This window comes from Natrix helvetica (genome assembly GCF_964273705.1).
Source record: "Natrix helvetica genome assembly, chromosome: 3".
Taxonomy (NCBI): Eukaryota; Metazoa; Chordata; class Lepidosauria; order Squamata; family Natricidae; genus Natrix; species Natrix helvetica.
In genome coordinates, this window is record NC_138549.1 from 68,313,266 (window position 1) to 68,331,285 (window position 18,020).

At 37.0% G+C, this 18,020-nt stretch overlaps 1 protein-coding gene across 1 annotated transcript; it reads right to left on the reverse strand.

The window, feature by feature from the left end:
• Window positions 1–17,467, reverse strand: SHCBP1L (SHC binding and spindle associated 1 like). Its single transcript, XM_081946512.1, has 10 exons — window positions 17,119–17,467; window positions 15,605–15,754; window positions 14,506–14,720; window positions 12,651–12,737; window positions 11,586–11,804; window positions 10,022–10,127; window positions 8,542–8,695; window positions 7,176–7,426; window positions 3,023–3,145; window positions 1–521 (listed from the first exon to the last, which is right to left on the reverse strand). Exons 1-10 carry the CDS (start codon window positions 17,380–17,382, stop codon window positions 288–290), a joined length of 1,803 nt encoding a protein of 600 aa, XP_081802638.1. The 5' UTR covers window positions 17,383–17,467; the 3' UTR covers window positions 1–287.
• Window positions 17,468–18,020: the final 553 nt, after the last annotated feature.

Here is an 18,020-nt window from a genome sequence, read left to right on the forward strand (position 1 = left end):
CTACCTTAATCTTTGAAAGATTACGTACCTAATTAACAACATATATAAATATGATGGAAGGGTACAAATAGAATTCAATCCTTTGATTTATTAAAATGCTCATACAGGAAGTTATTAGATAAAAAATAAGTTTAAATGTATTCATACTACTTTTCAGTTTTTTCTTTACCTATGAAATGCTTATAAAGCCACTGTTTTAACAGTATTTATTATAAAGCAATGTTTTTAATAATATAAACTTTTATCTTGTGCCATGGGACATGGCTAAACCATGAGATCCTGCAGCTTCAGTTAACTATGCTGATGCCTTTAATGTCTTCCAGTGTATTTGCATTTATCTGAAGAGTGAGTTCCTGCATTAGTTTAGAAACAGAATCTTCTCCGTCTCCTGCTGCAGCACATTCCATTGTTTCTTCTGCTGTAGTGCCCAGCTGTTCAGAAGGCTTCATAATTGTCACTCCGTAACCATTGTTACTATAAATATGGTTATTTTTCATTTTTAGTTTAGGAGCAGGGAGGACCTGTTAAAGAATTAACATTTTAATCATTTCAATCTTTTTCTATTTAGTTATCTATTTAAACATGGACATCATTTCAAATTTTCCAGTCTGTCAGTGATATTTGATGTGAAGTGCAACTGAATTCATAAACTGGGCTTAGGGGAAGCTTATTAGTTTAGTATGTAATCTGAGTCCAGTCAATTACAAAAAGTAAACCATCACATATGGTTTAAGACAGAAGTGATTTAACTCACAGCTCAAGTGTGGCCTGCAAAACCACTTTACAACTCTTATGCCTTCCCAAGTAAGCAAGCTCAATAATTTCACTTTTCTTTTAAATTCTTTGACCAGGAAAATGCTGTAGACATAATTTACTTAGATTTCAGTAAGGCTTTGATGACATAGTCCATAACCTACTACTTGGCAAGATAGATACAGTTGCAAAAAAAAGTATGTGAACCCCTTGGGATTACATGGAGTTTTGCATGAATTGGTCATAAAATGTGCCCTGAACGATATCTAAGTCACAACAATAGTAAAACAGTCTGCTGAAAATAATACTACACAAACATTAGATGTTGCCATGGTTTAATTGAACATAACATGTAAACATTCACAGTGCAGGGAGGAAAAAGTATGTGAGCCCCTAGCCTAATGACTCCTCCAAGAGCTAATTGAAGCCAGGAGTGAGCCAACCTTGACTTCAATCTATCTGATGATATTGGATGTGTTGCTGTCCTGCCCTTTAAAAACACACACACGTTTTGGCTTTACTGGTTTCAAGAAGCACTGTCTGATGTGGACCATGCCTCGCAGAAAAGAGCTCTCAGAAGACCTACAATCAAGAATTGTTGACTTGCATGAAGCTGGAAAGGGTTACAAAAGTATCTTCAAAAGCCTTGATGTTCATGTGTCCACGGTAAGACAGATTGTCTACAAATGGAGAAAGTTTAGCACTGTTGCTACTCTCCCTAGGCGTGGTCGTCCTGTAAAAATGACTGCAAGAGCACAGCGCAGAATGCTTCATGAGGTAAAGAAGAATCCTAAGAGTGTCAGCTAAAGACCTACAGAAATCTCTGGCACATGCTAACATTTTTGTTGACACATCTACAATAAGGGAAACATTAAACAAGAATGGAGTACATGGGAGGACACCACGGAGGAAGCCATTGCTGTCCAAAAAAAATATTGCAGCATGTTTGAAGTTTGCAAAAGAGCACCTGGATGTTCCACAGCACTACTGGCAAAATATACTGTGGACAAATGAAACAAAAATTGAGTTGTTTCGGAAAAACACACAACATTATGTGTGGAGAAAAAAAGGCACAGCACACCAACATCAAAACCTCATCCCCACTGTAAAACATGGCGGAGGGAGCATCATGGTTTGGGGCTGCTTTGCTGCCTCAGGGCCTGGACAGATTGTTGTCATTAATGGGGAAATGAATTCGAGTTTATCAAGACAGGAAAACGTACAGCCATCTGTCCGCCAACTGAAGCTCCGCAGAGGATGGGTGATGCAACAGGACAATGACCCAAAGCATACAAGTAATTCAACACAAAAATGGCTTGAACAGCACAGAATACGCCTTCTGGAGTGGCCCAGTCAGAGTCCTGACCTCAACCCGATTGAAATGCTGTGGCATGACCTTAAGAGAGTGATTCACACCAGACATCCCAAGAATATTGCTACACTGAAACAGTTTTGTGAAGAGGAGTGGTCCAAAATTACTCCAGATCGTTGTGCAGGTCTGATCTGCAACTACAGGAAACGTTTGGTTGAGGTTATTGCTGGCAAAGGAGGTTCAACCAGTTATTAAGTCCAACGGTTCACATACTTTTTCCTCCCTGCACTGTGAATGTTTACATGTTATGTTCAATTAAACCACGGCAACATCTAATGTTTGTGTAGTATTATTTTCAACAGACTGTGTTTTTCTATTGTTGTGACTTAGATGACGTTCAGAGCACATTTTATGACCAATTCATGCAAAACTCCATGTAATCCCAAGGGATTCACATTCTTTTTCTTACAACCGTAAGTATGGGTTAGACAGCATCACCACCAGAGGGATTTGTAACTGATGGAACAACTGCACTCAATGTGTAGTCTTTAATGGAACTGTGTTTACAGGGAGGGAAGTATGTAGTGGGGTACCCCAAGGTTCTGTTTTAGGCCCAGTACTCTTCAATATCTTCATAAACAATTTAGATGAGGGAATAGAAGAGAAACCTCCAAGGTCCCTTCCAACTCTTATTTTGATTTTTGTGAACTAGGGAGGTGCTAAGGAAGAAAATAAGTACATTAAATCAGCTACCTCACACAAGTCTAAAAATATTGGCTTATTTGTTCTTCACATTAGCAATGTGTCTGAGGCAGAAAGAGCAACCATTTGAAAAACCTTCATTATTGAAATCTGCAAATGAAGTTTAATAAAAGCAAATTAAAAGTTGAAAAAATTGGCTGATTCTACTATGTGAGCACCAGTTTATGAGTGACAATCCTGTCAGCAATGATTTACCTTTATGTTAATTCCACCAAGACTACCCCGTGAAGAATCACTCATTCTGAAGTTATTGCAATGGTGAATTTTGTTATCCTCCAAGGTAGCCACACTTCCTGGATATAACTCAACACCAGCTCCCTGGGTATAAAAACAAATGTTAATATAGCAGTGATGAATGAAAATTCTAGTAGTTCATTGCAAAGGAAAATGAGATCTGGTTAGTCAGAAGAAAATGGAGACAAACTTGTCTTTTAATAAAACCCAAAATAGTCATGAGCAAAACAAAAAGGAAATCAAAATAGGTTTTTCTTCTTAAAGATGCAGTAACAAAATGTAACTAAATAAATCATAGACATAAAATGTCCATAACTCATGCTCTTTATCTTTCCTTATATATTTAGTTCAAAAAATAACTTTTTGAGTTGGTTGAATCGTACTTAAATCATACTATGTCATAATTATTGCTTACACACCCACAATATACACAAATAACTCTATTATGTTTAATGCACTCAGGTTTAAACCCACAGGTGATGGAAATCAATGTTTCCAATCATGATGTAATAGCAAACTACAGCTGTGTGAAAAAGTCTTGCACGCTTTACAGTTTACTACATTTTTTTAGATAGGCCATTGATTTTATATTTTATGCTAACTGCTATGCAAATATTGTTATATTTAAATAAATACTGGTGTTTTTAAGTGAAAAGCATAAGCTTTTTGCAATTTGGTGCTGTTTGGATGGGGATTGTGAATTATCTTGTATGCTTACAATGACTTTGAAAACAGATTAACTGATGCATACCCAGTGGCATATGTTTTGCAATTACTAAGGCCGATGCTAGTGTTTTGTTAACACTTTTATTGTTTGTGGCCCTGAAAAGGACCGTTTATGTAACCAAACATGGTTACTAATATGAAATTGGCCAGCCCTTATTGCTTATAAGGAGGCATCACTTCAGCATAGATTGTATAAGCCTTTGCACGTGATCTTTGGTGACAATGTGGTGTCAGGCTGCAATAATGGATTCCATCAGCTCCTGCTTGGTCTTTGGATGCTTCTTGCATATTTTGTAACCAATCTTGGCCCACAAGTTCTCAATTGGGTTCAAATCCGGGCTCTGAGCTGACCAATCCAGGAGTCGAACACCATGCTTCTTCATCTACTGCTGGACGGACTTGGCTCGATGACAAGGAGTGTTGTCATCCTGGAAGTAAAAGTCCTTCCCTATAAGTTGCTGAGCTGAAGGAAGCATGGTCTTTTCCATACTGCTTGGAATTCATGATTCCCTGCACAATTTGTATCCGACCAATACCAGAAGCAGCGATACAGCCCCAGATTATCACATGCAATGGATGCTTCACAGATAGATTCAGGCAGTACGGCCTAAATTCTTCAGCTGGAAATCTTCTGACATACTTATTGCATTGATTCCCAGTCAAGTAGAAATTGCTCTCGTCACTGAAGATGACCTTGGCCCACTGTTCGTTGGTCAAGTTGGCATACTTCTTGGCCCACACAGGTCGACGAAAGCAATGAGCATCTGTGAGCAAAAGTTTTCTTCGAGCCCTGCAGCCTTTGAGCCCTCTGGCAAGCAGTCTGCAACACACTGTGCTTGTGCACACTTTTACATCACGTTTCACCCCAAATTCTTGTAATCTGAGTTGAGGTGAGCTTCCTGTCAGCCATTGGAATGCATTGCAGAGCCCGGTCTTGCTGTTTTGTTGAGTTTCTTGGTCTTCCAGAGCGGAGCCTGTCATCAACTGAACCAGTTATTTGGTATTTGTCAACCACTCTGCTCACTGTGGTGAGATGGCATTTCACTCTCTTGGCTAACCCTCTTCATGAAGCACAATGATGCGATGCTGCTGCTGAGTACTGGTGAAAGCAAAGGCCTTCATCCTTGCCCGCAGCCAGAGCTAAATTAAATTTCTTGATGCTTTTCATGCCTATTTATAGTCAGAGAGTATAACAACATTGATTGGCTCATAGATTTAGCCTCTGTGTATTTTGATTGGTCAGCCAAAGCTCGCTACTGATTGGCTACTTTCGATCCTAACATTCTCAAAAATTCAAGTTGTTTGTTTTAGCACATAAACTCACTCAAAACCTTAAAAAGACTTTGACTATATTAATAAAAATTATGCATTTCAATCCAACTACAGAAATTTTCATCAAAGTACTAATGTTGTGTGGTTTCTATGAGTGAAAAGCTGTTTAAACATGTAAATACAGCTTACAACTGAAAGCGTGCAGGACTTTTTCACGCAGCTGTACATACTGTAATCCCTAATGAGTTTTGTTGCAAATTAAACTTCCAAACCCACACCCAAATGTCTTAACTGCTGTCAAGTGTGTTGTAACTACTTTGTTTATTGCCCCATACTCTTTTCTCCACAAAAAAATTAATTCCCTCCTTGGTCATCTGATCACAGTTGTGGCGCTTGGAAACCAGCTCACACTTTTGATCAGTTGCAGCATCTTGGAGTTATATCAGGGGGTCAAACTCACGTGTCGTGGGCCGGATGCATCACATGCAGGTCACCTACCCCAGCTCCGTGGAGGGGAAATACATCTTGAAACATCCTGTGATGCGGTGAGTTTGACACCCGTGGGTTATATGATCATGATTTACAATACATGGCCGCTGGGGAAGCTGGATTCACTTAACAACTATGGATTTATTTAATGACTGCATTAAAAATTGTTATAAAATCCGACTTGACTTATAATTGGAGTGATTTATGACAGAAATTTCTGTCTCAATGTTTGCAAGTTAAGGAGTACCCATAATCTTTAAATATTTAGACTGAAAATGTTTTCAATTGGTATACATCCCCTATTCTTAGGGACTACAACCAAGAGCAAATCTATAAGGGTTTCCTTGAAGCATCTGCTGATTCTACTGCATCAAGAGCCTATTTTATGTCTTTCACCTCCCTTAACAGGACTGGGTGAAATATAACTGCTAACCATCTTTTAATAATCAATTTCCAAGATTTCCAAGATAAGAAAATCTTAGAAAATGATATAAACTGAAATTTCCCTTTGTTGGGGTGTTGGCAAATCTTTCTTATAAGCTCTAACTGCTCTGCCCAAAGTATGAATTCAATCACCATTCAATTAATTTTACTGCCTATTGTTCAAATCTATTTATTGGCAATATTGTTGATTAATGACTTGTTTTTAAAAAGAAAAGGGATAAAAAAAATGTTGCAGCCTAGAGTTGTGATGGAGAACCTATGACTTGTGCCCGAAGTGGCGAGCGAAGCCATGTCACCTGGCACCCCACGGCATTGCCCGTTCCTCTTCCAGGTTTCTGATTGGCGCATGCGCGTGGGACAATCAGCTGGCCTTCGTGGGTGCGGAAGTGCCAGAAACTGGAAGAACTGGTCTTCCATTTTCCAGTGTGAACATGTGTGCCGGCCAGCTGATCGTCCCACGCACATGCGCGCCAGTAAATAGAAGACTAGCTGGAAACCAGAAGTTCATTTTCCAGTGTGTGCATGCCCGCTGGGCAGCTCCTCTTTCGGGTTGTATCCCAGACGAGCACGAGGTTCGCCATCATTGGCCTAGAGCAGTGTTTCTCAAACTTGGCAACTTGAAGATGTCTGGACTTCAACTCCCAGAATGCTGGCTGGGGAATTCTGGGAGTTGAAGTCCTGACATCTTCAAGTTGCAAAGGTTGAGAAACACTGGCCTAGAGGAAAAGGAACCTGAAGATGCAGGAAAACTAGGGGGAAAATGCTTAGTTCAGAGTTTTTGCTGCCATCTAGTGGTGGGTAAAATATTTAATAATTAAGGATAAAATGACTAGCTTATTGCATTAAAAAACTGGACGTCAGTCAACAATCAATATTTACATTAAACTAAATCTAAAAAAGACGTATCAATTAAGACTGCCTTTGGAATCTGTTTTGCATCTTACTAGTTTCATATTTTTGAAAGGATTTGAGAATGGCCAAGAGATTACATTAAAAATTTGGTTGGAAGGTAGCTACCAGATTGTAACTGCAAAAATGATGGTTATTAGATGACAACAAAAATTAAATGTTTGCATTGTCCCTATCTCCCTTCTAACGTATAGGTACTTATTGCTCAACTTTAGTAAATGTTTTACATTCATGCATTCATGCAGTATCTTGAATGAACTAAAAGCAAATATACCTGTGCTCCAGTAATTTCACTATTTGTAATTGTCAATGAAGCCCCGACGAGTACACAAACACCAGTTCCTTCACACTTCAATATACAATTCTCCACAACTGTGTGTCCAGATTCAACTACAATAATTCCATCAACAGTCCCTTGCTGAAGCAATGTAATATTCATGAATTTGACATTTTTAGCCCTAGATACTACAAAACTCTCATTAGCAGGTTCTGAAACTATCACAATTTCCTCTGGTTTTCCAACTCCTGAAGGAGAAAATGATATTAAAAAGCAACTTAGTATTTTAACACATCCAACCGCGAAAGCAAAATTATGATTATATTTTATTGTTTTCAGAAATATATATTTTATGGTTTTACAGTTTTTATAAATAAGCCATGTAGGGTTGCCTTGAGGCAAGATTGGGCAACAAACAAATCTAATACATCAAATTGATGATGGATGGATAAGATATAGATCAGGGGTTTCAAACCTGTGGCCCATGGCCGGATGCGTTACATGCTGGCCACGCCCACGCCCGGTTTAGTGAAAGGGGGGGGGGGAAATCCCGATACGTCACGTGACCCCACCGTGATGACACAGGTTTGTCACCCCTGATATATATATGTATTTCAGAAATACCAAATATGAAGTGTATAGTAGTGCTAAAATAGTACAATTAAAAAAAATAATGCAATCTTATGAGAACATGCACAGACTGATGCAATAGCAATTCCTTGGCTGATTTAACAATCCAGGGTGCACATATGCTAATCAAATATAATCAGCAGCAATAGTCATGATACCTTAAACTCATTTAAGCCAGACTCAAAGTGGTGGTGTTGGGGAAGTTGAGGTGAATGTCAGTTAAGTTTAAGTTTATTTGATTTATAGACCGCCCCCTCTCCCCGAAGGGACTCGGGGCGGTGTACAGACATCTCATTAAAAACCGTATACAAAAATAAATACCCTTAAATTCCCATAAAATCGAATTAAACAATAGGCTGTACAAAGTGATAAAAATTAAAACAACCTAAAACCCACCCCTAAAAATTTAAAGTACAGACTTGAGGGACTAAGCTGGGATTAGGCCAGGCCGGCTAAATTGAACAGGTCAGAATAGTTCCCTCAATAATTTTGGCTATTCAAATGGTTTCAATATATTGTATATATGCAATTACTTTAAGCATGCATTAAGAAGCTGTGACAGAGTAAAACGACAAATGTTTTCATATTTAAATAAGTCTCTGAAAAATTTACAAACCAAATTTACAAAGGCAAATTGTTCTATCCAATATTTTCTTTCACCTCAACAGAAAATTACAATATTCTTTCAATCTGGCAACTTTAAATGCAAAAAAGAGAGAAAGTATACTAATGCCTTTAATAATAATATCTTCAGTTAACATGGACAGATTTGCTGCTTTATATTCTCCAGGGAAAATAAGCACATTATCACCACTATAACAGCGGTCCAAAGCTATGTTTAGGTTCTCATTCTGTTGAACAACTGTATCAGAGGATAATTCTTTAGCCTAGACATATGAAAGAGAAAAAAAAATAACATTGAGAATATGTATGTATGTATGTATGTATGTATGTATGTATGTATGTATGTATGTATGTGTTTGTTTGTTCATCCTTCCACGGTTGGTAAATTGAGGACCCAGATTGTTTGCACCAATATGTTGACTGTAAACCACTTAGAGCAGTGATGACGAACCTTTTTCATCTCAGGTGCCAAAAGCACATGCACCCTATTGCATGCGCCTGCATGCCCACACCCGTAATTTAATGCCCCCTGTGCTGTGCCCCTGCGCATACGCATGTGACCTCCCCCCTGCTGCCCCACGCATGGCTTTCCTGGAGCTGGGGAGGGTGAGAATGGCCTCCCCTTCTCCCCAAAGGCTGGAAACGGCCCGTTTTCTGACTTCCGGTGGGCCTGGTAGGTCTGTTTTTCACCCTCCCCAGGCTCCAGAGGCTTTCTAGGAGCCTGGGGAGGGCAAAAAACGGCCCAACGTGCAAACTGGAAGTTCGGGAACAGACTTCCAGTTTGCGTGTTGGGCCGTTTTTCGCTCTCCCCAGGCTTTAGGAGGCTTCCCTGAAGGGAGCCTCGATCAGAGGGCAAAAAATGGCCAAAACCCAAGGACAAAAATCAGCTGGCCAGCGCACAGGGCAACACCTCGCGTGCCCTCAGAAATGGCTCTGTGTGCCCCCTGTGGCACGCTTGCCATCGGTTCGCCATCACGGGCTTGGAGAATGCTGTAGAACTCCATGATGCAGTATATAAATGTCATTGTTATTGCTATTTACTCTTTTAGAGTCACCTTAATATAAAATTTAGAAATTTAACACAAAATTCAAATAATGTTGCAATGATTCTTATGTTTATTTCAGTTGTATAAGTAGTTCCTGGGGAACAAAGCCCAATGTATGTAATGGAACTTAAGTAGTTATATTCTATATTGAGAGTTAGTACTAGATTGAAATACAACATAAAAATATTTTCTACAGACTTTTATAAAACATTTGCAATTTTAATTTATCAGCAATTTTAGAATCTAAGTTACTATATTGAACTAGTGTTTGCAAAGTTTTATTAAGACAATTCTTCCATGCAAGAACTCTTATGCTAGCATTTAATCCTGTTGTGCAGACTTTTGTATCAAGCCTGCAACTATCATCTTTTTATTATGGCACTGAAAAATACATTAAAACAGAGCAAATATCTTCCCAATGACCCGAAAGAATAGTCTTAATGCCAAATTATACTTCTTTGTATAATTACACATTATACGAAAGGCTTCTGCTAGTGAATGCAGCATTAAGGAACATCTATCAATCACTTGAACATTTCTTACCACTTCTGCTGTCACTGATTTTGCAACAATGTAAGTTACAATTTCCCCATCATGTCTGTGTCCTTTTCTACGCTTCAAGATCCTTGGGGCCAGGGGGCCATGAGCTCTAAAATTAGAAATAAATTCTATCACAATTAACTTTAGATCTGTGGTTCCCTACCAATGGTATCCATAATTACCGGTTAGACAAGTAGAATACAGAAAAAGGCTTTGATTAGCTCTTTTAAATAAATCTAATAATATGTTTTAAATATAAATATGCACCACTTGAGGGGAAAAAAGGCTTTTTGCTTCCGTCATAGTAACCTGAAATTCTTTGATATACTTAGTCAGAGAAATCCACTTCAGAAAATACATCTCAGATATATGTAAAGAAATTAAATCCTAACATATTTTCTTCTGAAAAAATAATTGTTTTAATACTCAAAATTTAAACTGCGGCTTAAATAACATTTGAAACCACTTTACTATTCTAAAAATTATTTAAAATTATTAGCCAAGCCTTATTATTTGTATAAGATATTCTGAAAGGCAAATTATTATTATTTAAATGGGAAGGTATTAGAATTATTAATTACTGAACTGGGGATACAATTAGCAAGAGATTTTAGAATATTTTTTTCTGTAATCAATTTTACACAATTTATTTAAGTATAAATGTTTACTTTTTAAAAAAGATGAAAAACAGAATCTGCTATTAATTTCCAAGTTAAATTAGCTTACATATTTTTAAATGAGTTTAATTTTTACAGCTTAAAAAGTAGCGTGAAATTCAGGGAAATAACATTTATTCACAAAATACATTGAACCAGGACTGAATAACACTAAACAGTAATTTTTTAATCTGCAGAATTAAATGTATTTTATTTTTTTATTACTCTTATGTCCTAATGCTTAATTTGAGCAAATAAAGGCAAAAACTCCTGGAACAATATTTTAATAAATTCCATTTAAAATAAATTTGCACTTATCAAAGGATGGTCTATTATTACTTATGAAAATACTACGGTAGTATTTTGAAAATGTATTAACAGATATCATTGTTTCTTAGGAGGTTGCCCCTTTCCAAATTACCAGAACTGGCATTTGAAACACATTTATTTATGGGATGAGACCTACTACTCAGATGGACAAAATCAAGCTGACTGGTACTAGCTTGGATCTTTATCAAACAATGAATAGATGCAAATGATTAGAATTTAAAACTGATGTAGTATAAACAGAACTAGCATTAGATACATTAGAACTAGCTTATAAAATGATACTCAGCATTTCTACAATAAATCATTGTAGAAGTTCTTATATTATTGCATTCCTGTTTATCTCAAGCTTGCCTAAATGTTTGTCTCAGTGATTTTAATGGAAATTTCATTAAATAAATAAAAATTACAATACATTGAATCAATCCTTTATTAGCATAAATGGGAATTATAAACACCTGAATTCAATGGAACATTTTTGAAAAAATATGTAAATAACATTAAAGAATTAGCAAATTTTCTAAAAATAAAATTGTGTTGACAATTATCAAATAAAAATTGGATAACACAACAAATGAAATTACCTTAAACGTAAATCTTCCCATATTTTCAACAGGCCACATAGCATTATTAATTCATAGTATTTTTTCCAACACTCAACAGCTTCTTCTGCTGTGGGTTCCTCCTTGACGTTACTTTGGTATTGAATTAATTCCAAATGCATGCTCTTGTATTTTTCCAAATTTCTTCTAAAGCGATGGGCAATTGGAGCTGGAATAATTCCATTCTGAATATCACACCAACTAAAAAAATTGTCAAACAGAAATTTAACTTTTGAAAATGCATATCATAAAATCAATTTTATAACTGGTAATAAGATGATGACTATGGGTTGGAATACTACCGTGCAATCCCCAATCCAACTCTCAAGTGTACGTTTGAATCCCCTATGTCTGAGAGTAAAACTGTAAAATTGCAACTTGAATGTGTGAAGAGTAGTTTGTTCCAGTAGGTCCTGCAGGTTGGGATAGCAATAGCAATTACTTATATACCCCTTCACTGTGCTTTACAGCACTCTCTAAGTGGTTTACAGAGTCAGCATGTTGCCCCCAACAATTTGGATCTTCTTTTTATTGAGCTTGGAAGGATGGAAGGCTGAATTAATCTTGAGCCGGTCAGAATCGAACTCCTGGCAGTGAACAGTGAGTTAGCCTGCAATACTGCATTCTAATTACTGTACCATGACAGATGCTTAAATGTTGTCTCATGTTTTGGATTATTTGTCAGATATAAATCGGATGATTCTGTGTTTATATGTACAGGTAGTCTGACTTTGGTATAGTAATGTTGTTATATTTTAACCAGATTTATCAATGTTGGATAATTCTAAGTGTTATCAGTGATTGAAGTAACATATAAACTTAGTGAACAAATAAAAATAAATTGAAGATATTCACACAGGCTGCTTTACTATGAAAAAGGTTAATCTTTAATGTGGATGTCAGAGAGCATGTATATTTTGGTAGGGAAACATTTTAATATGAAACCTTCTAGCACTACCCCAACTATGATTGTTAAAATTCTGGCTTAACACTTCATTTCCTGTTAGTGAGAATTAAGCCTACTTAATTCTACTTATGTCTACTTACATTTTAATTCTCTCTTCCATTAATGCAGCATAGGTCTCACTATTTTCATCATCATCCCAATCTCTCCAAAGGAAGTCATAGAAAAATCTAAGTAAAAACCATAATGATATTACATTTATAGTTTAATGTTCTATAAAAAGGGTGCAGGGAGTGAAAAACAGAAAAAGTATTTAAAATACAGCCTTTGTTGTAATATTTTCAGAACAGTATTTATACATTGACCCCTTTCATTTATCTCATTATTTATGCTATAGTATGGTAGATGGTGCATATTACGTTGTTCATTTCACAACTGAAACATTTTATTATCAGTTTCTTTTTTTATCTTACAATCTACTTCACCAAATGTGAATCTCTCTATATATGTAAATGTATATTAAAATTTTGTTTTGAGCTATTCTTAAAATATTCTTAATTATTTTAAATTAGGGAATAACATCAACATACTGTAGTTTATTTGGACCTCAGCAGAAACTTTTAGAGAGTACCTCATAATAATGTTTAATAAAATATAAACAAGGTCTAAATGAGATTACCGTTAGACACATAGTTGCCAAAATGTCCGAAGTCAGAGAGCTCATTAATAGTTCCACCAGCTGAAAGGCAAAACTGAGTGGATTGCTATATGACTCTGTACCAGAGGTGGGTTGCTGCCGGTTCGGCCGAACCAGTAGTAGCAGCGGTGGGAGGCTCCACCCACCCACCCGGAAGCACAAGCGCGCACAGGAGCGCGTCCGAATCAGTAGTAAAAAAAATAGCAACCCACCTCTGCTCTGTCCTATTCAACTTTATGTTTTATCAACACCTTCTTTCAAGAATTTCAGAGACTTATACAGAATACAGATGACATAAAGTTGAAAGGGGCATTAATACTTTAGATCAGAAAGGATTTTAAAAGATCTAATAGGATGAAATGAACAGGATGGATTCTAACGTCAAGATAATGCCATGGATGGAGAAAGAAAATCCTTAATACCAAAGCAATGAAAGAGGAAATATTAGTTAAATGCAACAATGAAGCAGGTAGACAGAGAATACAGCAATTTAAATCAGTTTCAGAAAGGGAATGGGTAAAGCATAAGCAGACTTGCACAATTGTATTACTATAATCAAGCTTTAAAAAAAAACACCTTAGCTTGGAAGTATTTCTTGGTGTGATTTACATTTTAGATCTGATATTGAGAGAAACTGCATCTAGGTATGAAAGTGTAAGGCATAGGTATAGGAAAAGAGAAACCAGGTCGGGAAGCAGTGCATGTGAAAGGGAGCTGAGTGTCCTAATAAAACCACAAATTAAACGTGAACCACAGTGTAATGTAGCTTCTAAATAAGCAAATGGGGTACAATACTAGGATTATGGACTCCAGATCATGGGAAGAAATTATTCCACTATACTCTGTCCTGCTCAGATTTCATTTAGAATACTGTGTATAATTGTATTTATTAAATTTATGCATTACAGTTCAAAAAGGAAGTGACTAATTCATAGTAGCCATCAATAATACACAACAGAAGCAATATCAATATTTAGTAGAATTAAATCATTAAAAATATTAAGAGCACTGTATTCTAGTAAAGTATTCTTTTTATTGTTTATCAATCCATCTCAGTACTGTTGATTGCTAATAAATCTCCAAAATTTAAAATAGATGCTAGGGCCAACTTTATATGCTCTGTGGTGGTTACTGATTTCTTTCCCAACTTTAGGAGTTATGAAATAAATGTTCATAATATCTGAATCTTAATGAAATGTTAGCTTTAAAATCAACATATTAAGTATAAAACAGATTAACATCAATTTAACATAATATAGTAAGAAACATTAAAATTCATAATTAAGCTTGAGAAAACATACCTCACAATTTCTAAAGCTTTGGCTATATCAAACACTACACTATCCTGTCCCTCAACAGGATATACTTCTAAAAGAGGCACACAATAGTCCATTTCTTCTAATATTTCATCAACTAACTGTTTTGGAATATTTGCAATATTAGAGGAAAAAGGTTCAGCTATAGATATGGAAACATTGAAATTAGCTGAAGGATTGCTGGGCAGTTTACAAGTAACCTAGAATGTAAAACAGAAATAAAACAATTATAAAATATAAACTTCTATACTTCCTAAATCTTTTGATTTTTATAATATAGAAACCCAATTCAGGGCAGTCATATATTTGAAGTATATAGCAGTTCTTTCATTATTTTACATCACTGCTAAAGAAATATGAATCTACCCTGGCCACCTCCCCTTATCCTGGTTGAAGACAATTCAATGTCTGTAGTACAAAAGATCATTGTTCAAAGTTTTTCCGTGGCTGCTTTCACAAACAAATTTCATTCACGTATACAATATTGCCAAAAATATTGTCCACTCAGCATGTAATCGCAGCATATATCAATCTTTAAGGTAGTGGGAATGATTTTCCTTATCTAAGCTTAAGGAGCAACCTTTTGAAAGACTGAAGTCTGAAACATAAGATGATGAGGAGGAGATATTCCTTTTAAATATCCTCACATATCAGTTTGCTATTTATAAAAACCTCTATTAGTATCAATAAATTGGTTTGGATATTGCAATATGAGACCAGAAAGCCCTTTATATCAGAGACATGTTGGGTTTCTGGGAAGAAAAAGGTAGCAGAGCAGATGTGAAGCCCCAGAGAACATATCCAACTTATAGGTGGAAGATCTTATGCCTGGAAAAGCTCTACCCGTATTGGTATTCAATAACATTTAAGCCATTCTACACACTAATTGTTTAAGCTACAACAACTTTTAAAATGTGCTATAATTAAAATTCACTATGTCAGATCCAGTCAATATCTATGGATTGGATTAAAAAAAAGACCATTGTGTCTGGTTGGCAGAAGTTATGCAAACTATTGACAGTCTTTTTGATGATAGCTATAGTTTTATTAGAAAGCTGGAAAATATTAAAATATATGTAATTACCTCAACAAGCACCCCAATAAAAGGTATGGGAATTTCTTCAGAATTGACAAAAAAAAGTTCTGGGTTGGTTTTCCAAATTCCAAGCCAATTTTCCTTCATCTTCAGTTTTCCTACAAGATACTTACTCACAGCTTCATTGGCATCTTCTGCCTTTTAAGTAACAGAAATATATATATATATATAATGTCCAAATTAGCACTTTCATTCAATGTTAGATCTGTATTTGACAATTGCCTCGAACTGCAAGATGGGCAGAAAATAAATTTATTAATAAGACCATTGCATTGACAAATTCACCATCAGTCGGTTGAAAAAGGCAGCTTATATAAACAAAAAAAAGAAAGGGATGCAAAGTCTTCACTAATGAGTTCTTCTCATAATTCTGTCCTTTTTATTCTTTTGCTTTTCTTACCTCAGATTGAGGTATTGTGTAAGAGCTTAGAGAAGAAAGTTGTAGTAATGCATTCAGACCTTCCCCAATCAGTGCCATGATAGGTGAATATTTTTACCATCAATTGCTGATGCACTGAAACCAACCATTTTGTTTATCAATCACTAAGTATGGAAAACCAGGACAGCATCAGTAAGCCGTGAGTCAGAGCAGAATCAATGTCACCGGGATAAGGACTAGCAAAAGGAGCAGCTCATTTCATGCTATTGAGTTTATTGCTGTCTAAAGGGTGGGTAGTTAGCACTTTAACGTGAAGAAAATCCTGTGGATAATACATTTTAAACAAGCCTGACTTGTGTTTAGTATTACTGATTCCATATACTAAAGAGTAGTAGTAGAATTAGAATAGAATAACAGAGTTGGAAGGGTCCTTGAAGGTCTTCTAGTCCAACCTAGTCCCTTCTTAGGCAGGAAACATTTACAACTTCTGGAGGCAAGTTGTTCCATTGATTAATTGAAGAGGGACTGCATCTCTTTTTGAGAATCAAATTCAAACATATCCAAAGGCTTAAGAGATTCTCTGATACTGAACACTTTTTAGCCACCATATACTGATATCTCTGGTATGTTTTATCTGGGGGGGAAACAGTTTTATCTATAGTGATCCATATTCTAACCAGAACAAACTGTTTATGCTTTAATATTCAGAAGCCATCATTACAAAATATGACAGTGAGAAACTTTACCAGGACTAAGTGGTTAATTTCAAACATGTCAATTACTGATGCTACCTCCCACTTAATTTCTGGGATGAATTCCATGGTGTCGCTTTCCTTTGCCTTCCTATCTAATTCACTACGCAGTCTCTCAGCCTCAACAACCATGTCTCCCTCTTTTTCTCTCTCTCATACACACACTCACAAACGTTCAGAAAATGAACATTTTCAAAAAAGCACCCCTTGCGTACGTTCCTCTGGAAGAACACAGTTAGAAACAGGCAAGCATAATGTGTACAATCAATGGATCCTTTCGAAGAAGTTCAGGAAGCTGCCACCGTCACACGAGGCCGGGGGTGGGGAGCGCAGAGGGAAAGCTTCACCGGTTCTCACCGCTTCCGACCCACCTTGCAACCCTTCAAGAGATCGTCGCAATACAGCGCCACCTTCTCCCGGCCGGTCAGAGCTCCCAGGTATGACGGGAATTCTCTGGGCAGGGGCCCAGCTTCCTCCTCCCCGTGGTCTTCCTCCCCGCCGAAACGAAAGAGACGGTGGCCCTTCGCCTTTCGAGGTGGGCTCTCCAATGAGACTGGAGACGTGCCGGCAGCAGCTCCCTCTTCTTCTTTGGCCACACTTTGTTTCTGTAGGTGGTCCGAAGCGCTCGACGCCATTTCTTCGCCGCCCTCGCGCCTTATTTTTGGCGCGCGACCGCCACGGCACTTCCACGAGGATGTCACGCCATTCGCTCGACTGGAACTAATTATTGGGGAACAAATAGCGCGTCGATGCGCGCCCACCAATCAGAATAGCGGAAGGCGCGCGCCCATGGTCACAAAGGGCGGTTAGCTGTGGTCTTCAAACGGTTACGTGCTCTCGAAGCGGATATTTCTTTTATTTTTTAAAAAAATTTGAATGTATTCGCCGCCCAACTCCAATAGATTCTGGGCGACTTACAAAAGTAGGGGGGAAAAAACACCAAACCACGTTAAAAACCACAAAAAAGACGGATAGTTTGGACTAAAGTAGCTTACCCCGCCTCAGATATTGCAAAATTTAATGCGCCAGGACTACCGAAAACAAACTGTACAAACTGTTGATGCCTATATAAATAGGGGGGGGGGGGGGGGAATGAAGCAACTGACCAATATTGCTTCAATTTGGAAAACTCCAAAACCATAACAACTCTTCTTTGAGCTGACCTACACTTTTAATAAACAAAAAAGCTAACTAAAAAAGATGAGAAGAAAAAAGACACTAAAGCTAAAAATGCAGAAAGAAAAGAAAGACAAAAATATAGTGTCAAATTAAT

Bases quoted from the DNA above. Each gene is read 5' to 3' on its own strand.
- SHCBP1L (XM_081946512.1), bottom strand. From the start codon at position 17,382: ATGGCGTCGAGCGCTTCGGACCACCTACAGAAACAAAGTGTGGCCAAA. The intron at 11,805-12,650 runs GTAAGTAGACAT...CAATTTTTTTAG, and splicing joins ATGGAAGAGAGAATTAAAAT to TTGGTGTGATATTCAGAATG. The intron at 10,128-11,585 runs GTAATTTCATTT...TTCTAATTTTAG, and splicing joins TGGGAAGATTTACGTTTAAG to AGCTCATGGCCCCCTGGCCC.